The sequence below is a fragment of the Babylonia areolata genome, chromosome 26 (genome assembly GCF_041734735.1).
Source record: "Babylonia areolata isolate BAREFJ2019XMU chromosome 26, ASM4173473v1, whole genome shotgun sequence".
NCBI classification, from domain to species: Eukaryota; Metazoa; Mollusca; class Gastropoda; order Neogastropoda; family Buccinidae; genus Babylonia; species Babylonia areolata.
Genome location: NC_134901.1, coordinates 42,259,449 through 42,283,901, shown reverse-complemented (window position 1 = coordinate 42,283,901; position 24,453 = coordinate 42,259,449). Strand labels below are relative to the sequence as shown.

Genomic DNA, 24,453 nt, shown 5'->3' with positions numbered 1-24,453 from the left:
TTCATTAAATCGCGGCAAACATTTTTTATACGTGAACGTAGCGTGTTGTTGAACAAAAATGCGAGGTGCTGTGTCTGTATTCCTTCTCATCTGGGTGTCCCAAGAGGCCAGAGGTGAGACTTGACGTGTAACTCTGTGACAGCTAATTTGTGTGTTCTTCAGTTCAGTGCGTGCACCAGAATCCGCGAGTGATGTTCACGTATATAAGGTCTAGTTTTCAGACCCTTCCGTGTCCGACGTCGCCAGTGTGTGTGTGTGTGTGTGTGTGTGTGTGAAAGACAAACAGACAGGGATCATTCCAGGAAGATTTCACAAGAACCAGACATGAGAAACTTACACGTTTTGGGGAGAGTTCTTTTGGGGGGTAATAAGCCAAAGCCTTTTTCAGTTATTGTTTCATCAGTTCAGACCTGGTATGAGAGTCGTCAGGCAAATCAAAGCATTGTGCAGTTCCCGTTTTCTTTTTTTGCCTGTTTTTTTTTTTTCACCCTCGCTGTCAGTGAAATGCAGACACACATCTTTAAGACACTTCTAGTTCGTCCTTTTTCACCTTTTGAAATACTTTTTTTTTTCTTTTTCTTTTTTCTTTTTTTTTTCTTCTTGGTTTCCATGTCAAAAGTATTGAAACGGTTTGAGAGGAAGTTGAATCAATTTTGTTTCATTTTTGGGTGGAGGGGGAATTGGGTGGGTGGGGTGGGTGGGGGGGGAGGCTGTTGCGCAAATGGCTTCATGTATGTAAAGCACATAGATCCTAGCTTGGTCTGGCTGAACCGAGGACAGGCGCAGTGTGAGTTGTCAGTGTCCATTTTTTTCTCTCTCTCCACCAGTGGCAGTGGCGCAGAGCTGCGAGGATAACATTGGCTATGGGATGACCTGCCAAATGCTGCCCTACGTCTGTTCCTCTACGTATGCGCCCCTTCTCTGCAGGAGATCATGCAAGTTCTGCGGTAAGTGGTAAAGGTTCTAGGTTCTATACTGCCTGAACCCGGAGTGTGTGTGTGTGTGTGTGTGTGTGTGTGTGTGTGTGTGTGTTAGAGAGAAAGAGAATGTATAAGAGAGAACTCAATAGGGTACACGGCGTGTGTGTGTGTGTGTGAGAGAGAGAGAGAGAGAGAGAGAGAGGTTGCTGATTCACGTGTGTACAATGAGTCTATGTAATCACCTTGTCTCGACAGTCTGTGTACGTGTGTGTGTGTGTGTGTGTGTGTGTGTGTGTGTTTTGTGATTCACTCATTACATGTGGAAGAATAAGTGGCAACAAAGGCGCTGTTTTGTATCCCTGGTTAAGTCCCATTGAAGAAGTTAACTCTCTCCATACGAACGGCGAAAGAGACGACGTTAACAGCGTTTCATCCCAATTACTATCGTCAAAATATTGCAAGCAGAACGGTCTTATACTGAAGAGGTGAATGTTGACAAAGAATACCACAGATCTGACGACGGAAGCTAAAGGTTGGGTCATTCAGACACCCACTGGACATCCGAGGGGTCTGTGTAGAGGAGAAGAGAGGACTGGCCGTACTGAGTGAGTTAAATGACTTGCTGACCATGATGACTGAAAAAGCATTCATAACATGGCTTTCAAGTTGTGTTTGTGTTTTTGTTTGTTTGTTTGTTTTTATTGTTGTTTTTGTTTTTTGTTTGTTGTTTTTAGTCTTCTTCTGTCTCTCTGCTGATTCATTCCTATTTCTCCAATATAGATTCCTCCTCGACGACAGAAGCTCCAACGGACACCTCCACGTACCCGCCATGGACGGAGACATGTATGGATCACGTGGTCGGTGCTCTGACCTGTCCCGTCATTCCCAGCGTGTGTGACGACGACTACGGACGACTGTTCTGCCGCAAGAGTTGTGCTGTCTGCGGTCCCACCACTACCACCACCACCACCACTACAACCGTTCCTCCGTCTACGACTGTAGCAGGTAAAGGCCGTTAACTGCATTTTACTTTGTGAACCTCGGTTCGCACAGTTTAACGAAGCTCAGTTAATTCCAGAAATCATCAATCGTTCTGGGTGAACTTTTCCTTCATGAAAACGTCTCTTCCTAATGAGGGTGCTGATTAACTCTCTCCATACGAACGGCGAAAGAGACGACGTTAACAGCGTTTCACCCCAATTACCATCATCAAAATATTGCAAGCGGAAGGCTCTTATACTGAGGAGGTGAATGTTGACAAAGAATACCACAGTTCTGACGACGGAAGCTAAAGGTTGGGTCATTCAGACACCCACTGGACATCCGAGGGGTCTGTGTAGAGGAGAAGAGAGGACTGGCAGTGCTGAGTGAGTTAAGTCAGCCAGAAATAGTATCCCCACCCTCTACAAATTCTGCAGTGCCTGGTTCTTTCTGGCATCTGTTTTTTTTCTGTATTCTGACTATATTGTCCTGTTTTGTTGTTGCTAATTTTTGTTTTCGCAAGATGTATACCATTATTTTGGTCAAATGTATATTATTATTAGAAAATACCCATTTTAATCTGACGGCAGATTTAAGCTTAGCTTTCTTTGTATGTGTGACTTCTGAATAAGCAATACTGTTTTTGTGAAAAAAATTTATATAAAATGTTTTGGCGTCATGGGTATATTCTGGAATTATTTGCTAAAGCATCGGGATTCCTAGGTGCAATATTCTGTTTCATGAAGGGAATCCATCCGATTACGAGTGATTGTGGGGAAAAGGTGTCAAGTTCGTGGCTTTTTTTTTTTTTTTTTTTTTTTTAACTGAACTGATTCAAAAGACATAACTCAAAGAGAACAACCTTAGGTACACAAATCTGCGTTTCCTGATTAAGCATACTTCGAGGGAGAATGTTATGTAGTACTGACTTGTATCACAACGGAGGTATCTATTTACCTCTTTCACCGCCAGTCAATTTAGAGTACAAAATTCCCTTGTGGTATGAACACAGAAAAGACAGTGGCTAAGAATAGCTGGGGATTCCCCCTGCGATGTATAGAAAATATGGCCTATCGTACCACCGAACATTAAGAGCAGTAGGTTCATGGATAACAGACCAAGGAATGGGTCACCTTTCAGTGACATGGGTCCTCTACCACGTCTGTGTATAAATGCGAGCTTGGCAGTGAAAGGGTTAAGGGGGTGAGACGAGAGGGTTATTGTTAGCGTTGTTTGTTGTTGTGTTTTTCGCCACTGTTTTAACAGGCGCAGAAAGCTGCACTGACAGAATTGGTTATGGAATGACATGTGAAATGCTGCCCTATGTCTGCTCCTCCCAGTACGCCCCACTTGTGTGCAGAAGATTCTGCAAACTGTGCGGTAAGTAGTGACGGTCGTTATAGTGTATGTATATACACGCTCTGTATTGCAGCATCCAATCTGTTTGTTCTATGGCGATGTGAGTAGCCACCTTTTTTTGTGCTCAGTTGTGTAAACAGTGTTGGTCTGAAAAATGACTGTGTTTCTTGTTTGTTTGTGTATGTGTGTGTGTGTGTCTGTGCGTGCGTGTGTGTGTGTGTGTGTGTGTGTGTGTGTGTGTGTGTGTGTCCAGCTGTGTCCTCTTTTTCGCCTGTAACACATAAAGAACAAAACACGTCAGTATAACTTACAGTATTGACACCAGTACCGGTAGCTAAATCAACACCGGTGCTCAGCAAGTCCTCGAACGGAAAATCAGGATGCTGATGCTGATGCTATCGTTTGTTCGCACATGTTATTTAAAAGGGGGCTCAGAAGGCCGCTGGTTTTTATTTGCACAATCATCACTTTGTGCCTAAGTGTTCACTGCTGACCATCATCTGAGTAAACAGATCTACTTGCCTCGTGGTTTGGAGGTCGTCACAGTTAAACTTAGCATGTCTACCATGTCTACCCGTGTGCATGTGATGCAGACGCTTAGCTTTGCAGGCTCTAATTTTCTTCTTCTTTTTATACTTTAAAAAAAAAATGTATATATATATATATATATATATATATATATATATATATATATATATATATATATATTAGTCTTCAAGAAAACATCTGAACGGATAGCTTACAAAAATCCCCCCGAAAACGGAGTGTGACTACCTAAACGGCGGGGTTAAGAACGGTCAGACACGTAAAAATGAACATGTGAGTCGCAGCCCACAAACGAATGAGAAGAAGAAGAAGAAGACTTATAGACTAAACAGATAAAGAGATGAATAAAGCAAATTACTGAAATACCTTTCCAATATATATCTCCTGCTCTTCTTCCGGCATCACGCCAGCATGTCAGTTTGTGTGTGGTGTGTTTGATATGAGTTTGATGCTTTAACTCTCTCCATACGAACGGCGAAAGAGACGATGTAAACAGCGTTACACCCCAGTTACCATCATCAAAATATTGCACGCGGAAGGCTCTTATACTGAAGAGGTGAATGTTGACAAAGACTACCACAATTCTGACGACGGAAGCTAAAGGTTGGGTCATTCAGACACCCACTGCACATCCGAGGGGTGTGTGTAGAGGAGAAGAGAGGAAAGAGAGGACTGGCCGTACTGAGTGAGTTAATCGTGAAATATCGTGGCTGGAGGGCCGATATGAAGTCATGAAAAAGTTCAAATATCAATTGATTCGACCCCAACATGTTTCAGTTGCAGTTTCTCAAGGGCGCGTCACTACGTTCGGATAAATCTGACGTACGCAACACCACATCTGCAAGGCAGATGCCCTGACCAGCAGCTTAACCCAACCCCTGACCCCTTGAGTCCAGGCATGAATTATGTATGTGTAAATATCAGAGTGGATTTCTTCTACAGAATTTTACGAGAGGATAACCCTTTTGATGCCGTGGGTTCTTTTTCAGTGCACAAAGTCCGGCACACGGGACCTCGGTTTATCATCTCATCCGAAAGACTAGACGCCCAGATTGATTTTTCCAGTCAGGCTTGGGGGGTGGGGGGAGGGTGAGCCCAGACCCTCACAGACACTGCACTGGCAAATGAGCACCTTAACCATTCTGCACATCACAACACTGGAATGATGATCAGTGTACACATGACTACCTGGCTTTGCTACAATGTATCATGTTCCTGCACTGTGGCAGATTTCTTTTGTTTTATGGTTTGTTTTTTGTCTCACAGGTCCGTTTCAGTCATCTCCTTCACCTGTTTTGATTTTCTTCTCTCTTTTCCCTGACCCAGTACCTTCAGCGACGACAGAAGCTCCAACGGACACCTCCACGTACCCGCCATGGACGGAGACATGTATGGATCACGTGGTCGGTGCTCTGACCTGTCCCGTCATTCCCAGCGTGTGTGACGACGACTACGGACGACTGTTCTGCCGCAAGAGTTGTGCTGTCTGCGGTCCCACTACCACCACCACTACAACCGTTCCTCCGTCTACGACTGTAGCAGGTGAAGGCTGTTAACTGCATTTTACTTTGTGAACCTCGGTTCGCACAGTTTAACGAAGCGCAATTAATTCCAGAAATCATCCATCGTTCTGGGTGAACTTTTCCTTCATGAAAACGTCTCTTCCTAATGAGGGTGCTGATTAACTCTCTCCATACGAACGGCGAAAGAGACGACGTTAACAGCGTTTCACCCCAATTACCATCATCAAAATATTGCAAGCGGAAGGCTTTTATACTGAAGAGGTGAATGTTGACAAAGAATACCACAGTTCTGACGACGGAAGCTAAAGGTTGGGTCATTCAGACACCCACTGGACATCCGAGGGGTCTGTGTAGAGGAGAAGAGAGGACTGGCCGTACTGAGTGAGTTAAGTCAGCCAGAAATAGTATCCTCACCCTTTACAAATTCTGCAGTGCCTGGTTCTTTCTGGCATCTGGTTTTTTTTTCTGTATTCTGACTATATTGTCCTGTTTTGTTGTTGTTGCTAATTTTTGTTTTCGCAAGATGTATACCATTATTTTGGTCAAATGTATATTATTATTAGAAAATACCCATTTTAATCTGACAGCAGATTTAAGTTTTTAGCTTTCTTTGTATGTGTGACTTCTGAATAAGCAATACTGTTTTTGTGAAAAAATTTATATAAAATGTTTTTGGAATTATTTGCTAAAGCATCGGGATTTCTAGGTGCAATATTCTGTTTCATGAAGGGAATCCATCCGATTACGAGTGATTGTGGGGAAAAGGTGTCAAGTTCGTGGCTATGTTTTTTGGGTTTTTTTCTTTTAACTGAACTGATTCAAAAGACATAACTCAAAGAGAACAACCTTAGGTACACAAATCTGCCTTTCCACATTAAGCATATTTCGAGGGAGAATGTTATGTAGTACTGACTTGTATCACAACGGAGGTATCTATTTACCTCTTTCACCGCCAGTCAATTTAGAGTACAAAATTCCCTTGTGGTATGAACACAGAAAAGACAGTGGCTGAGAATAGCTGGGGATTCCCCCTGCGATGTATAGAAAATATGGCCTGTCCTACCACCGAACATTAAGAGCAGTAGGTTCATGGATAACAGACCAAGGAATGGGTCACCTTTCAGTGACATGGGTCTTCTACCACGTCTGTGTATAAATGCGAGCTTGGCAGTGAAAGGGTTAAGGGGGTGAGACGAGAGGGTTATTGTTAGCGTTGTTCGTTGTTGTGTTTTTCGCCACTGTTTTAACAGGCGCAGAAAGCTGTACTGACAGAATTGGTTATGGAATGACATGTGAAATGCTGCCCTACGTCTGCTCCTCCCAGTACGCCCCACTTGTGTGCAGAAGATTCTGCAAACTGTGCGGTAAGTAGTGACGGTCGTTATAGTGTATGTATATACACGCTCTGTATTGCAGCATCCAATCTGTTTGTTCTATGGCGATGTGAGTAGCCACCTTTTTTTGTGCTCAGTTGTGTAAACAGTGTTGGTCTGAAAAAATGGCACTGTTTCTTGTTTGTTTGTGTATGTTTGTGTGTGCGTGCGTGCGTGTCTGTCTGCGTGTGTGTTAGTTTGTGTGTGTGTGTATGTCCAGCTGTGCCCTCTTTTTCGCCTGTAACACATAAAGAACAAAACACATCAGTATAGCTTGCAGCAATGACACCAGTACCGGTAGCTAAATCAACACCGGTGCTCAGCAAGTCCTCGAACGGAAAATCAGGATGCTGATGCTGATGCTATCGTTTGTTCGCACATGTTATTTGAAAGGAGGCTCAGAAGGCCGCTGGTTTTTATTTGCACAATCATCACTTTTTATGCCTAAGTGTTCACTGCTGACCATCATCTGAGTAAACAGATCTACTTGCCTCGTGGTTTGGAGGTCGTCACAGTTAAACTTAGCATGTCTACCATGTCTACCCGTGTGCATGTGATGCAGACGCTTAGCTTTGCAGGCTCTAATTTTCTTCTTCTTTTTATACTTTAAAAAAAAAAATATATATATATATATATATATATATATATTAGTCTTCAAGAAAACATCTGAACGGATAGCTTACAAAAATCCCCCCGAAAACGGAGTGTGACTACCTAAACGGCGGGGTTAAGAACGGTCAGACACGTAAAAATGAACATGTGAGTCGCAGCCCACAAACGAAGGAGAAGAAGAAGAAGAAGACTTATAGACTAAACAGATAAAGAGATGAATAAAGCAAATTACTGAAATACCTTTCCAATATATATATCTCCTGCTCTTCTTCCGGCATCACGCCAGCATGTCAGTTTGTGTGTGGTGTGTTTGATATGAGTTTGATGCTTTAACTCTCTCCATACGAACGGCGAAAGAGACGACGTTAACAGCGTTTCACCCCAGTTACCATCATCAAAATATTGCAAGCGGAAGGCTCTTATACTGAAGAGGTGAATGTTGACAAAGAATACCACAATTCTGACGACGGAAGCTAAAGGTTGGGTCATTCAGACACCCACTGGACATCCGAGGGGTGTGTGTAGAGGAGAAGAGAGGACTGGCCGTACTGAGTGAGTTAATCGTGAAATATCGTGGCTGGAGGGCCGATATGAAGTCATGAAAAAGTTCAAATATCAATTGATTCGACCCCAACATGTGTCAACACATTAAAGTTTCAGTTTCCTGTTTCAGTTGCAGTTTCTCAAGGGCGCGTCACTACGTTCGGATAAATCTGACGTACGCTACACCACATCTGCAAGGCAGATGCCCTGACCAGCAGCTTAACCCAACCCCTGACCCCTTGAGTCCAGGCATGAATTATGTATGTGTAAATATCAGAGTGGATTTCTTCTACAGAATTTTACGAGAGGATAACCCTTTTGATGCTGTGGGTTCTTTTTCAGTGCACAAAGTCCGGCACACGGGACCTCGGTTTATCATCTCATCCGAAAGACTAGACGCTCAGATTGATTTTTTCCAGTCAGGCTTGGGGGGTGGGGGGAGGGTGAGCCCAGACCCTCACAGACACTGCACTGGCAAATGAGCACCTTAACCATTCTGCACATCAGAACACTGGAATGATGATCAGTGTAGACATGACTACCCGGCTTTGCTACAATGTATCATGTTCCTGCACTGTGGCAGATTTCTTTTGTTTTATGGTTTGTTTTTTGTCTCACAGGTCCGTTTCAGTCATCTCCTTCACCTGTTTTGATTTTCTTCTCTCTTTTCCCTGACCCAGTACCTTCAGCGACGACAGAAGCTCCAACGGACACCTCCACGTACCCGCCATGGACGGAGACATGTATGGATCACGTGGTCGGTGCTCTGACCTGTCCCGTCATTCCCAACGTGTGTGACGACGACTACGGACGACTGTTCTGCCGCAAGAGTTGTGCTGTCTGCGGTCCTACTACTACCACCACCACCACGCCAACCGTTCCCACTACACCAATTGCAGGTCAGTGCTGTTCCTAACTGGAATACGTTTGTTTTTCCAGAAGGTAGTTGACACAGCCTAGAAGTTGTGTGTCTGTCTGACACATTTAAAAATCAGCTGAAAGCAAACAAATCTTTGGTCGTTGGTTTTTGTTCTATCACAGTGATATAGCATTCATGTTATGTTTAAATTCTGTTTTTCATCAGTGAAACTCGATGAATATAGATGCATCTCATGGAAATCTGCAAAGCAGACTGATCACATGAATCATCCTGAACTTGTCAGTGTTCAGGGCAACGAGGATACCAGCCTTTTGGACAAGATTGCCTCTGTTGGGGAAAAAATGTTACATTAACCCATAAGACATCACAAACCGGAAGTTCAGTAATATGTGGAATATAAATTAATGTGAAATATCACGTGCAAGTGAATGTCATTCTATTTGGGAAAGGTTGTTGACGTCATTTATTGTTGTCTTTTATCCATTGTGCACGGGGACAGACACCTGCACTGATGAGGTTGGCCATGGACTGGAGTGTGCAATGCTGCCCAATGTCTGCTCTTCCAAGTTCGCTCCCCTCCTGTGCAGAAAATACTGCAAACTGTGCAGTAAGCCTTTTTATTGTGTATGGCTGCTCGTGTATGCCCGTGCATGTTTTTAGGGGTGTGTATGTGTATGTGTGTGTGTGCGCACGTGCGTGTGTGTTACTAATACTTCGCAACTGGCAGCAACAACGATCATGTGACTCGTAACATCAGCAATCATGGTAGAAATGTGACAGCATGAGTAGTCCAGTAACAGTAAATCCTCATATAAACAACAAGTTTGTGATTCAGTAAGTAGATAGAAACTTCATAGCAGAAATGTGACAACATGAGTGTAGTCCAGTAACAGTAAATCCTCGTATAAACAAGTTTGTGATTCAGTAAGTAGAGTAGAAACTTCTTTTTTTTTCAAAACATCCCTCCTCTTCCACACCTTCCCACCTCCAGTACCCACACCCGCCATACTATCATGCCCCACTGCACTTAAAACGAATCATGATCTTTTAATTCATTCTTTGAAATTGTGACAATCTGCACTCTGTTGGTATAATCCACTCGTTAAAGAACAAGCACTGATATTCATTTCACGACGCCACATTATAAATAACATGAGCAGAGATGGTGCAGTAGCCAGATTTGTCCTTGACCTACAAAGAGTAGCCTAAACTTCAAAGGGAAAACCACAAGCCTGAAACTTTGACAGGCAACATCAGGTCAGTTGCCACTACTCATGCCTCATGAATTTACACATTCATGGTACCAGATCTGCTTTGGGTGTTGTTGTTGTTGTTTCCCTGATATCTGTTCGGATGTATTCTGAACTTTTCTCCAATCAGTTACCACTATTCATGCCACATGAATTCACACATGCATGGTACCAGATCTGCGTTGTGTTTTTCCCCCCGATATCTGTTCTGATTTATTCTTTCCTATTTCTCCAATCTAGATTCCTCCTCGACAACAGAAGCTCCAACGGACACCTCCACGTACCCGCCATGGACGGAGACATGTATGGATCACGTGGTCGGTGCTCTGACCTGTCCCGTCATTCCCAACGTGTGTGACGACGACTACGGACGACTGTTCTGCCGCAAGAGTTGTGCTGTCTGCGGTCCCACTACTACCACCACCACTACAACCGTTCCCACTACACCAATTGCAGGTCAGTGCTGTTCCTAACTGGAATACGTTTGTTTTTCCAGAAGGTAGTTGACACAGCCTAGAAGTTGTGTGTCTGTCTGACACATTTAAAAATCAGCTGAAAGCAAACAGATCTTTGGTCGTTGGTTTTTGTTCTATCACAGTGATATAACATTCATGTTATGTTTAAATTCTGTTTTTCATCAGTGAAACTCGATGAATATAGATGCATCTCATGGAAATCTGCAAAGCAGACTGATCACATGAATCATCCTGAACTTGTCAGTGTTCAGGGCAAAGAGGATACCAGCCTTTTGGACAATATTGCCTCTGTTGGGGAAAAATGTTACATTAACCCATAAGACATCACAAACCTGAAGTTCAGTAATATGTGGAATATAAAATATGAAATATCACGTGCAAGTGAATGTCATTCTATTTGGGAAAGGTTGTTGACGTCATTTATTGTTGTCTTTTATCCATTGTGCACGGGGACAGACACCTGCACTGATGAGGTTGGCCATGGACTGGAGTGTGCAATGCTGCCCAATGTCTGCTCTTCCAAGTTCGCTCCCCTCCTGTGCAGAAAATACTGCAAACTGTGCAGTAAGCCTTTTTATTGTGTATGGCTGCTCGTGTATGCCCGTGCATGTTTTTAGGGGTGTGTATGTGTGTGTGTGCACGTGCGTGTGTATTTCAAATACTTCGCAACTGGCAGCAACAACGATCATGTGACTCGTAACATCAACAATCATGGCAGAAACGTGACAACATGAGTGTAGTCCAGTAACAGTAAATCCTCGTATAAACAAGTTTGTGATTTAGTAAGTAGAGTAGAAACTTCTTTGGTTTTTTCAAAACATCCCTCCTCTTCCACACCTTCCCACCTCCAGTACCCACGCCCGCCATATTCTCATGCCCCACTGCACTTAAAACGAATCATGATCTTTTAATTCATTCTTTGAAATTGTGACAGTCTGCACTCTGTTGGTATAATCCACTCGTTAAAGAACAAGCACTGATATTCATTTCACGAAGCCACATTATAAATAACATGAGCAGAGATGGTGCAGTAGCCAGATTTGTCCTTGACCTATAAAGAGTAGCCTAAACTTCAAAGGGAAAACCACAAGACTGAAACTTTGACAGGCAACATCAGGTCAGTTGCCACTACTCATGCCTCATGAATTTACACATTCATGGTACCAGATCTGCTTTGGGTGTTGTTGTTGTTGTTTCCCTGATATCTGTTCGGATGTATTCTGAACTTTTCTCCAATCAGTTACCACTATTCATGCCACATGAATTCACACATGCATGGTTCCAGATCTGCGTTGTGTTTTTCCCCCCGATATCTGTTCTGACTTATTCTAAACTTTTCTCCAATCTAGATTCCTCCTCGACAACAGAAGCTCCAACGGACACCTCCACGTACCCGCCATGGACGGAGACATGTATGGATCACGTGGTCGGTGCTCTGACCTGTCCCGTCATTCCCAGCGTGTGTGACGACGACTACGGACGACTGTTCTGCCGCAAGAGTTGTGCTGTCTGCGGTCCTACTACTACCACCACCACTACAACCGTTCCCACTACACCAATTGCAGGTCAGTGCTGTTCCTAACTGGAATACGTTTGTTTTTCCAGAAGGTAGTTGACACAGCCTAGAAGTTGTGTGTCTGTCTGACACATTTAAAAATCAGCTGAAAGCAAACAAATCTTTGGTCGTTGGTTTTTGTTCTATCACAATCATATAACATTCGTGTTATGTTTAAATTCTGTTTTTCATCAGTGAAACTCGATGAATATAGATGCATCTCATGGAAATCTGCAAAGCAGACTGATCACATGAATCATCCTGAACTTGTCAGTGTTCAGGGCAACGAGGATACCAGCCTTTTGGACAATATTGCCTCTGTTGGGGAAAAATGTTACATTAACCCATAAGACATCACAAACCTGAAGTTCAGTAATATGTGGAATATAAAATATGAAATATCACGTGCAAGTGAATGTCTTTCTATTTGGGAAAGGTTGTTGACGTCATTTATTGTTGTCTTTTATCCACCGTCCACGGGGACAGACACCTGCACTGATGAGGTTGGCTATGGACTGGAGTGTGCAATGCTGCCCAATGTCTGCTCTTCCAAGTTCGCTCCCCTCCTGTGCAGAAAATACTGCAAACTGTGCAGTAAGCCTTTTTATTGTGTATGGCTGCTCGTGTATGCCCGTGCATGTTTTTAGGGGTGTGTATGTGTATGTGTGTGTGTCGCAACGTGCGTGTGTGTTACTAATACTTCGCAACTGGCAGCAACAACGATCATGTGTCTCATAACATCAACAGTCATGGCAGAAATGTGACAGCATGAGTGTAGTCCAGTAACAGTAAATCCTCATATAAACAAGTTTGTGATTCAGTAAGTAGAGTAGAGACTTCTTTTTTTTTCAAACATCCCTCCTCTTCCACACCTTCCCACCTCCAGTACCCACACCCACCATCCTCTCATGCCCCACTGCACTTAAAACGAATCATGATCTTTAATTCATTCTTTGAAATTGTGACAGTCTGCACTCTGTTGGTATAATCCACTCGTTAAAGAACAAAGCACTCATATTCATTTCACGAAGCCACATTATAAATAACATGTGCAGAGATGTTGCAGTAGCTAGATTTGTCCTTGACCTACAAAGAGTAGCCTAAACTTCAAAGGGAAAACCACAAGACTGAAACTTTGACAGGCAACATCAGGTCAGTTGACACTACTCGTGCCTCATGAATTTACACATTCATGGTACCAGATCTGCTTTGGGTGTTGTTGTTGTTGTTTCCCTGATATCTGTTCGGATGTATTCTGAACTTTTCTCCAATCAGTTACCACTATTCATGCCTCATGAATTCACATACTCATGGTACCAGATCTGCATTGTATTTTTCCCCCCGATATCTGTTCTGATTTATTCTAAACATTTCTCCAATCTAGATTCCTCCTCGACAACAGAAGCTCCAACGGACACCTCCACGTACCCGCCATGGACGGAGACATGTATGGATCACGTGGTCGGTGCTCTGACCTGTCCCGTCATTCCCAACGTGTGTGACGACGACTACGGACGACTGTTCTGCCGCAAGAGTTGTGCTGTCTGCGGTCCTACTACTACCACCACCACTACAACCGTTCCCACTACACCAATTGCAGGTCAGTGCTGTTCCTAACTGGAATACGTTTGTTTTTCCAGAAGGTAGTTGACACAGCCTAGAACTTGTGTGTCTGTCTGACACATTTAAAAATCAGCTGAAAGCAAACAAATCTTTGGTCGTTGGTTTTTGTTCTATCACAATGATATAACATTCCTGTTATGTTTAAATTCTGTTTTTCATCGGTGAAACTCGATGAATATAGATGCATCTCGTGGAAATCTTCAAAGTGGACTGATCACATGAATCATCCTGAACTTGTCAGCATTCAGGGCAACGAGGATACCAGCCTTTTGGACAAGATTGCCTCTGTTGGGGAAAAAATGTTACATTAACCTATAAGACATCACAAACCTGAAGTTCAGTAATATGTGGAATATAAAATATGAAATATCACGTGCGAGTGAATGTCATTCTATTTGGGAAAGGTTGTTGACGTCATTTATTGTTGTCTTTTATCCACCGTCCACGGGGACAGACACCTGCACTGATGAGGTTGGCCATGGACTGGAGTGTGCAATGCTGCCCAATGTCTGCTCTTCCAAGTTCGCTCCCCTCCTGTGCAGAAAATACTGCAAACTGTGCAGTAAGCCTTTTTATTGTGTATGGCTGCTCGTATATGCCCGTGCATGTTTTTAGGGGTGTGTATGTGTATGTGTGTGTGTGTGTGTGCGTGTGTGTGTGTGTCTCCAAATTCTTCGCAACTGGCAGCAACAACGATCATGTGACTCGTAACATCAACAGTCATGGCAGAAATGTGACAACATGAGTGTAGTCCAGTAATAGTAAATCCTCATATAAACAAGTTTGTGATTCAGTAAGTAGAGTAGAGACTTCTTTTTTTTTTCAAAATATCCCTCCTCTTCCACACCTTCCCACCTCCAGTACCCACGCCCGCCATATTCTCATGCCCCACTGCACTTAAAACGAATCATGATCTTTTAATTCATTCTTTGAAATTGTGACAGTCTGCACTCTGTTGGTATAATCCACTCGTTAAAGAACAAAGCACTCATATTCATTTCACGAAGCCACATTATAAATAACATGAGCAGAGATGGTGCAGTAGCTAGATTTGTCCTTGACCTACAAAGAGTAGCCTAAACTTCAAAGGGAAAACCACAAGCCTGAAACTTTGACAGGCAACATCAGGTCAGTTGCCACTACTCGTGCCTCATGAATTTACACATTCATGGTACCAGATCTGCTTTGGGTGTTGTTGTTGTTGTTTCCCTGATATCTGTTCGGATGTATTCTGAACTTTTCTCCAATCAGTTACCACTATTCATGCCACATGAATTCACACATGCATGGTACCAGATCTGCGTTGTGTTTTTCCCCCCGATATCTGTTCTGACTTATTCTAAACTTTTCTCCAATCTAGATTCCTCATCGACGACAGAAGCTCCAACGGACACCTCCACGTACCCGCCATGGACGGAGACATGTATGGATCACGTGGTCGGTGCTCTGACCTGTCCCGTCATTCCCAACGTGTGTGACGACGACTACGGACGACTGTTCTGCCGCAAGAGTTGTGCTGTCTGCGGTCCTACTACTACCACCACCACTACAACCGTTCCTCCGTCTACGACTGTAGCAGGTAAAGGCTGTTAACTGCATTTTACTCGTTCCCTTGTTCCCTCCGCTGCCTGCAGCCACAACAGGTATATCAACGCCATACTCAACGGAATCAACTTCTACTTTGAGTATTCCAGTTCAACAGAGGTCCTTATTGGAAAAAAAAAAAAACAACGTTTGATTTCGTACTTCGTCTATGGGACATCCTTTTTTTTCTCTCTCCCCCCCCCCCCCCCACCCCCCCCCCCCCCTTGCATAGCCTGAGGTGGGCGACACATCCCTTGTCTTTCATGCAAGTGTGAACTTTCTTGTAGTGTGTCATAACTCTTGCTGCAGCAGATCTGTATGTTCCATGTTCACTTCAGTGACAGTCGCTACTTCCGTCTTGAAGAGCTTTTGTTCACAGTGTTTCGGGGCCATTGAGCCTGCTTCTGTTAGATGTCTTCTGTTGTTTATTAGTTTTATTTATTCGGGGCGTGTGTGTGTGTGTGTGTGTGTTCTTTTGGGGGGATTTCTTGCCAAGACGATTGTCAACCGTTGATGGGTATTCACCATTGCTAAAAATTATGTCTGCCTTCTCATCAAGGCCGGGAAGGCACCACCGAACAAGTGTCAATGTAATAAATACGATTTGTTTCGAGCAGAAATGAAAGAAAAAAACAAACAAAAAACCCACAAAAAAACACGAATGATAATAACCATCCAAACAGATGCAGAGAACACAACAACAACAACAACAAGCTCAAGTGCCCCGCCTTCCTTCAGCCCAACCCAGCCCCCATCATCAGCAGGGACTTCCAGCGCCGCCTCCCCTTCAGCCAGCAGCAGCAGCACCACCACCAGCACACCCCCGAGCTTTCCCGCCACTACCACCACCCCTCCCAGCACCTCCACCCCGGCTCTGCACTGGCCCAAGTGCAAGGACCACGTGGGTAACGGGAGGACGTGCGCCAGCTACCCCAGCATCTGTCGGCAGGACCCGGCCCTGGCCGACCTCCTGTGTCCCAAGTTCTGTGGATTCTGTGGTCAGTTGTTGTTGGTTTTTTTTTGGGGGGGGGGTTTGTTGTTTGGTTTTTTTTGTTGTTTTTGTTGGGGTTTGGGGGTTTTTGTTGTTGTTTTTTTTGTCTCTTTTTTTTATATTTTTTTAAAATTAATTTTCATTCGATTGTTACATGATATAAAGAACAAAAACAAACAAACATAACATTTAACTTCCGATACAATGCCAGCTACCCCGACATTTGTCAGCGGTACTGGGCTTTTTTTTTTTTTTTTTTTTTTTTTTTGTCTCCTTATTTATGTTTGGAATTTTCATTCGATTGTTACATGATATAAAGAACAATAATAATAATTTAAAAAAAAAAAAAAAAAAAAAAAAAAAACCATTTAACTTCCGATACAATGCCAGCTTCCCCGACATTTGTCAGCGGTACTGGGCTGTGGCCGACATTTTGTGTCCCAGGTTCTGTGGATTCTGTGGTCAGTTGTTGGTTTTGTTTTGGGGTTGGTTTGTTTGTTTTGTTGTTGTTGTTGTTTTTTCGGGTGTGGGGGGTGGGGGGTTGTCTCCTTTTTTATGTTTGGAATTTTCATTCGATTGGTACATGATATTAAGAACAATATTAAAAAATAAAATAAAATAAAAATAAAAACCATTTAACTTTCGATACAATGCCAGCTACCCCGACATTTGTCAGCCGTACTGGGCTCTTTGGCCGACATTCTGTGTTCCATGTTCTGTGGTTTCTGTGGTCAGTTGTTGTTTTTGTTGTTTTGTTGTTGTTGTTGGTTGTTGTTGTTTTTTTTTTGGGGGGGGTGGTTTTTTGTGTTTTTTTCTCCTTTTTATGTTTGGAATTTTCATTCGATTGTTACATGATATAGAGAACAATAAAAAAAATAAAAAAATAAATTTTGAAAAAAAAGACCATTTAACTTTCGATACAATGCCAGCTACCCCGACATTTGTCAGCCGTACTGGGCTCTTGGCCGACATTTTGTGTCCCAGATTCTGTGGTTCCTGTGGTCAGATTTGTTTTGTCTCCTTATTCTGGTGTGGTTTTTGTTTGTTTGTTTGTTGTATTTTGGGGTTGTTTTTTATTTAGTTGTTACATAATATACAGAACAAAAAGAACCCCAAACATTTAACTAACGATACAGTACAAATATTAACATAGAAAGGATGAAAAAATGGAAGACAAACCAAACCAAAACACACACAAGCACACAGACAGAGAGAGAGAGATAGAAAGAGAATGAGAGAGAGAGAAATATCAATGTCACAGACTATTCCATCAGAAATTACTGGTCTTGTGATCAGTTATTAGTATGATTCTTATATAGTGGCTATATTATTATCACATCTTATTATTATTATCATATCCTCGGTCAGAGACCAAACCCTACGCGCTTTACAAACACAAGAGTCATTTGCACAACAAGCTATGCCTGCCTACCAGGATACAACCAACTGACAGTTACCTTTGGGCGCTCATCATTCGTTTCCTGTCTGTTATGCTTCAGTCACGCGCACACATACGCATATCTCTTATCTGTCACCAGCAGCGTGGATTTTTCTTCAGAATTTTGCCAGGAACAACTCTTTTGCTGTCGTGTTGTGTTTGTCTTTTGTTTGTTTGTTTGTTTTTGTTTTTGTTTTTTGTTTCGGGGTTGTTATTTTTTTCCAGAGCGCTAAGTCCCGTACCTCTGTTTATCGTCTCGTCCGAATGACTAGCGTTCAGACCATCACTCACGTCCTGGTGGAATGGGGAGGAAAATGGTAGCGAGTGTAGGATTCGATGCCGTGTTGTCAGATTCTCTCGCTTCCTAAGCGGACATGTTACCACTTGTGGCCACCAACAACCATCTACCTGGAGATCTAGTCATCAACCCCATCCACACGTAACATGCAACTTCTGTTCAAACGTGTGTGTGTGTGTGTGTGTGTGTGTGTGTGTGAGTGAGAGAGTTTGTGTGTGTGTGTGTGTGTGTGTGTGTTGCGTGCATGTGTGAGTATGCACAAGTTTTTATATTGATATGCACTTGTCTTTATCCTAATTTCTGCTGTATCTGTGTTTGTGTATGATTTTCGATGTATGTCCGTATCTTGTTATGTACTATCCCACCCCCACCTCCCCCATGTTCCTTGTGACCCCGGGTACACTTGGTAATAAAGACATGTTCTGTTCTATTCTATCACTCCACATTGAACAATTGCCAGTATAAATACAATTTGGTTCAGACAGAAGTAAAGAAAGAATGAAAAAAAAACACGAATCAATAATAGTCATCCCTAACAGGTGCAGAGAACACAACAAGAAGAGCGGGGGGTTTTTTTCGGTGGGGGGGGGATTCGGGGGGGGGGGGGTTCTTTCTTTTTTCCCATCCTTTTCTCAGCTCCTTCCAGAAAGGTTATGTGGTGGGTGATTTTCACTGGAAAGTCTCTGTTCTCCTTACACTCGTCTTCATCAGTGTGTGTGTGTGTGTGTGTTATTCCAAGTCAATTTTGCAGTGAAAGTTAAATTTCTAAGAGTCTGGTTGCCTGAGGCACATTTCCTAGTCAAGGAGAATAGGCTATAACCTTTTTTTTCTTTTCTTTTTTCTTTTTTTTTTTACACTGAATCTTTGAGGAATGGCTGCGAAAAAATACATATTGAAACACACACACACACACACACACACACACACACACACACACACATTCACACGTGCACACACACACGCATTCTCTCTCTCTCTCTCTCTCTCTCTCTCTCTCTCTTTCTCGCACACCGTTACACTACACTATATCCTCCATACCCCCAACAACAGGGGGCCAAAAGGATTGATCAAAATATTCACACGATTCTCGGCTCTTCCAAGGACGTTACACTAAATCCTCCATACCCCAACAACAGGGGGCCAAAAGGATTGATCAAAATATTCACACAATTCTCGGTTCTTCTAAGGACGTTACACTATATCCTCCATACCCAGCAACAGTGTGACAAAGGATTCATTAAAATATTCACACGATTCTCAGTTCTTCTAAGGACGTTACACTACATCCTCTGTACCCCAACAACAGTGTGAAAAGGGATTGATTAAAATATTCACACAATTCTCAGTTCTTCTAAGGACGTTACACCATATCTTCCATACCCAACAACAGTGTGAAAAAGGATTCATTAAAATATTCACACAATTCTCGGTTCTTCTAAGGACGTTACACTACATCCTCTGTACCCCAACAACAGTGTGAAAAGGGATTGATTAAAATATTCACACGATTCTCGGTTCTTCTAAGGACGTTGCACTACATCCTCCATACCCAGCAACAGTGTGACAAAGGATTCATTAAAATATTCACACAATTCTCGGTTCTTCTAAGGACGTTACACTACATCCTCCATACCCAGCAACAGTGTGACAAAGGATTCATTAAAATATTCACACAATTCTCGGTTCTTCTAAGGACGTTACACTACATCCTCCATACCCCAACAACAGAGGGCCAAAAGACTGACCAAAGTACTCAAACGATTCTCGATCCTTCCAGTACCCCTAATGGAGACTGGAACCTACGCGCCGGACACGACGACAGACTCCAACGCGGCAGGTGGCTGCGTGGACCGAGTGGTCAACGGACTGACGTGTGTGGACATCCCCTCAGTGTGTGCCAGCCACCAGTATGGCCGCCAGGTCTGCCCTCGGACGTGCAACGCGTGCGGGGAGGTGGTGGCGACAAGTGAGTCCGTAGGGGAAGGGAAAGTTTGGTGGTAATGTCCAATTTTAGCATCCTAAATTACTGCACCTATTTGGTTATACAATTCCATGGTTCGTGGGACGAAAAAAAAAACAACAACGGAAAAGCAAGATGGTGGGCACGTTAGTTTAGTGACCGTGGATCCACATCAAAATGGAGTAAAATAACGTGCAATTAAGAGTTGAAATCCACCTAAAATGGGTCTCAGTATATACTAATAGTAATATCGTTTTAATCATGCACACAAATTAATTGCCAGTAAAACAGGAACAATAATTTAGGATGCTAAACTTGGACTTGACTTGACTCAGTTGATTAGTCAGTTTGTGTCTGTCTCTCGTATTATATACAGAGTCAAGCCAGCAGATCTGAGTGCAAGCGCATGCATACCCGGCGGTGCGTACACGTACAACACAGACGTACACATATACTACACGTGCGTGTGCACATACACATACATAAACACACACACACACACACACACACACACACACACACACAGGCACATACACACGAACTCACACATACAAATGCAAAATATCGTGTGATCTTTAGTTTTACATGTAGGCCTGCTTGTCATGAAACAATAGATCATTGTTAGTTTCACCATTGGGAACACGATCAGCAATGGATGAACAAAACAAAAACAAAAATTAATCAAATTCATGCATTAAAAAAAAAAAAAAAAAACGCTAAGAAATAATCCCCTCTCTCCCTGATTCTGGGTTCAGCCACCCCCTCCATCACACCCGCCACCACCCTGTCTCCACCATCCACCCTGGCTAGCAGCACTCTAATGATGACCACGCCTGCCGAGCGGTGTGAGGACAACGTTGGACTAGGGCTGACCTGTGACGGACTGCCCGGGGCCTGCAACGACCCTCTGGCCTCCATCATCTGCAAGAAGACCTGCGGCTTCTGTGGTGAGTAATGTCCGCTGTCAGAAGACTTTGCGGCTTCTGTGTCAAATGTTAACATTTTTTTGGAAAAAGTTATATATTTCAAACTGTTCTTTATTAAAGTTAGCTAGCTGTGTGTTAAATAGTCCAGTTGGTTGTTTATTGTAGGTCCCCAGACGAACCTCTTTTCAAATAATAATCTACAGGAGTAGTGCATACAATATTTGATTATTGATAATTTTTTTTGTCCTAATCCCACTTCCCCCGTCCCGCCTCTCACACACACCCTTTCAATATTATGTTTTTTCTTTCTCCAGTCACTGACACTCACCCTCTCCATTTTAGACTTTGTACTCTATCTTTTCCACATTCTGTTCTCTCTCTCTCTCTCTCTCTCTCTGTCTCTCTCTCTCTTCCTTTCTTAGTCCCTTCCTCCTTGCCGCCCCCCCTCCACCTCAACCGCCTCCCTTTTCATTCGAATATACAGAAATGTCGATTTCTAATTAATAATAACAATTATCATTATGATAGAAATGATAATTATCCAAATGATAATAATATCATTTATTTTCAGTCTAATATCATCATCTTAGATGAACAGACTATAAATAAATAAACGAACGAACGTGGTGAGTAATGTCCTCAGTCAGAAGACTTGCGGCTACTGTGGTAATGTCATTTGAAAGAAGACATGGCTTCTGTGATGAGTAATTTCATCTGTCAGAAGACTTTGCGGCTTCTGTGGTAAGTAATAGCATCCATCAGAAGATTTGCAGCTTCTGTGGTGAGTAATAGCGTCTGTGAGAAGACTTGCGACTTCTGTGGTTAGTACTGCCAGAAGACTTGTGGCTTCTATGGTAATATCCTCGGTCAGAAGACTAGCGGCTTCTTTGGTGAGTAATATCAGAAGACTTAACAGCCTTAACAGCTTCTGTGGTGAGTGACATCAGAAGACTTGCAGCTTCTGTGGTGAGTGATATCAGAAGACTTAACAGCCTCAACAGCTTCTTTGGTGAGTAATATCAGAAGACTTAACAGCCTTAACAGCTTCTGTGGTGAGTGACATCAGAAGACTTGCAGCTTCTGTGGCGAGTACTGTCAGACTTGCAGCTTCTGCGGTGAGGGATGTCAGATTTGCTGCTTCTGCAGTGAGTAATGGCATCTGTCAGAAGACTTACGGTGTGTGTATGTGTGTGTGTGTGTGTGACAATACCAAACGCCACATTGCTACCTTCCTACCTCTGCATGTTCACCTGTCGCAGACTGTGAGGATCGCATCGTGGGAATGACATGTCAGGACCTGGTGGACAAATACGACAAGGATCCATGCCGGGATGAGCTGGGCCACCAAGTGTGTGCCAGGTTCTGTGGCTTCTGCTAGTGGCCTCTCTCCAAGGTGGGCCTACTTCACACATTTGTGTGTGCTGACATATATTAGTCCCATGATGATTTTTTTTTTTTTTTAAGTGAAGGCGGGCATGATTTTGTTTCTATTTATATGGTTCATACTTTCAATGATTTTAGAAACCCCAGAAGCATGTGATAATATGCATATGTCATTAGGCCTATATATAAATTGTGATTTTCAAAAATCAAATTTAGGGACTGAGAAAGCTGCAAAGGACATATCAGAGGTCACAGTATTTTGAGATTATTATTCTCACACACACACACACACATGCAAACTGTACTTATAAGCATGTACATGCATAAAAACATGAACGCATTCGCCATTGAAACACACGTTGCTCCATCTCTCTTAACCAGGCAAACCTGTCCCTTGCAGCTTTCTCATCCCAATTTAGTCATATATATATATATATCTATAATATATATATATATATATATATATGCGTGTATAATAATAACAATGGATACTTATATAGCACACTATACAGAAATCTGCTCTAGGTGCTTTACAAAAACGCTTTGTTAACATAAAACATTACATCTATGTCACATACACATACCAAAATATGACTACACACACACACACACACACACACACACACACACTGCATACATACATTTTAACAATACATGTGTATCAAACAGCTACCCTAACACATACGCACACATAGGCAGGCACAAACTTAAATAAACGCACGCACACACAATACACATTCATATACATGCATGTAGTTATGTACACATACATATGTATACACACATAGTCAAGCACAGCAAACGCAAAGGAAGTGGACCGGCCACAACTGAACTTACTGCTGAGGGAAAAGATGAGTTTTGAGATGAGATTTAAAAGATGCGAGGGAATCAGAATGACGGAGGTTATCAGGGAGCTTGTTCCACATCTTTGGCGATTGAAAAGAAAACGTTCTGTGTCTATAGGTCTTACTTCTGACGTGAAGTATCCTGAGAAGTCGAGCATCAGAGGAAGAACGGAGCATAAAGGCAACGGAAATATGTTCCCAAATTTACTTCTTTTTATTCTTCTTTTATTGGCAGATACAAGTGAAAACTGAAGCAAGCAGAAGAGTACAGAGGATCATCATGGATTCAGAAAACACCTCAATGAAGGAGACCACCAGTCTCATCACTCCTGCAATCCTATTTATTAATCATCTACCTCTTGATCAAGGAACCTACAGTACATGATATTATCAGTGTAACAGAAATTACCTTTGGAGGCAGTATTCAGTATGTGTGATCAGGACTATGTATCGGAATCTTGCTTGAAATTAAATTCTTTATAACATTTAAATATTCTGAGGCAGTACAAGATTTGTGGTCAGGAAAAAAATAACGTCAAACAATACTTAAGAGGCCACAGCCCGAGGTGGAGACCTAAAAGAATAGTCAAATCAGGAATAGGCTAATTAGACAGACCTAGTCTCAAAGTCTGTGGCCTTTCATGCCCTGCTCTCATGGTGACCCGTTTCGATACCCCTCCACTTCTGTGCGTGGGGTGAGTCCACTTCTGTGCGTGGGGTGAGTCCACTTCTGTGCTTGGGGTGAGTCCACTTCTGTGCGTGGGGTGAGTCCACTTCTGTGCGTGGGGTGAGTCCACTTCTGTGCGTGGGGTGAGACCTGTCAGTGTCTTCAGATTCATGGGGGGGCTGTTGTTTGCGGGACGTGGTGGCGGTCTCCACTCTGGGAGGAATGCTCACTCAGTCTGGCTCTGTGACTAAGCCATTATTGTCGTTAGTAGCTGGCTTAGTAGGTGGTGTCCTAAGTACGTTGAATCAGAACAGGCACCACTGAACACCACCGAAGTGACTCAGCAGCAGTGCAGGGTCTCCTCTGGTGTGTGGCCTCCTGCCGACCTAACATCGATGGTTCCCTGCGGACTGCCCATGCGCTGGAACTGTGACGGATGAACCCGGGTGTGGTCGTGTACGGGGAAATCTAAATGAGCGGTGTGGGAGTAATGCCACTGAAATGGCGCAGATGATGGGGCAGCAACAACAACAAAAAAAAACAAAACAAAAAAAAAGTCAGACAGACCTTCACAAATGAATAATTGTCTTCCATTTCTTTTGAGGAGAAAACAGACACACTGACATGCAAACACGGAAATGCACACACATACACCCACTCCCACAAACACTCCTTCAAATACAACAAAAAGGACAGTCAGAACACCTGTGCAAATAAACA

At 43.0% G+C, this 24,453-nt stretch overlaps 2 protein-coding genes across 2 annotated transcripts; both read left to right on the top strand.

Annotated features, from left to right (window-relative positions):
• The first annotated feature begins 261 nt into the window (after nucleotides 1-261).
• On the top strand, nucleotides 262-8,773 carry LOC143300788 (uncharacterized). The gene is made up of 6 exons (XM_076614718.1): nucleotides 262-364; nucleotides 828-947; nucleotides 1,701-1,925; nucleotides 3,168-3,281; nucleotides 5,133-5,348; nucleotides 8,538-8,773. The coding sequence occupies exons 1-6, from the start codon at nucleotides 325-327 to the stop codon at nucleotides 8,771-8,773; spliced, it is 951 nt and encodes a 316-aa protein (XP_076470833.1). The 5' UTR covers nucleotides 262-324.
• Nucleotides 8,774-9,249: 476 nt separating this feature from the next.
• On the top strand, nucleotides 9,250-23,651 carry LOC143300722 (uncharacterized). The gene is made up of 13 exons (XM_076614601.1): nucleotides 9,250-9,344; nucleotides 10,228-10,443; nucleotides 10,920-11,027; nucleotides 11,813-12,028; nucleotides 12,505-12,612; nucleotides 13,403-13,618; nucleotides 14,096-14,203; nucleotides 15,002-15,220; nucleotides 15,909-16,223; nucleotides 19,730-19,918; nucleotides 20,668-20,859; nucleotides 22,098-22,231; nucleotides 23,302-23,651. Exons 1-12 carry the CDS (start codon nucleotides 9,278-9,280, stop codon nucleotides 22,214-22,216), a joined length of 2,073 nt encoding a protein of 690 aa, XP_076470716.1. The 5' UTR covers nucleotides 9,250-9,277; the 3' UTR covers nucleotides 22,217-22,231; nucleotides 23,302-23,651.
• The last annotated feature ends 802 nt before the right edge of the window (nucleotides 23,652-24,453 follow it).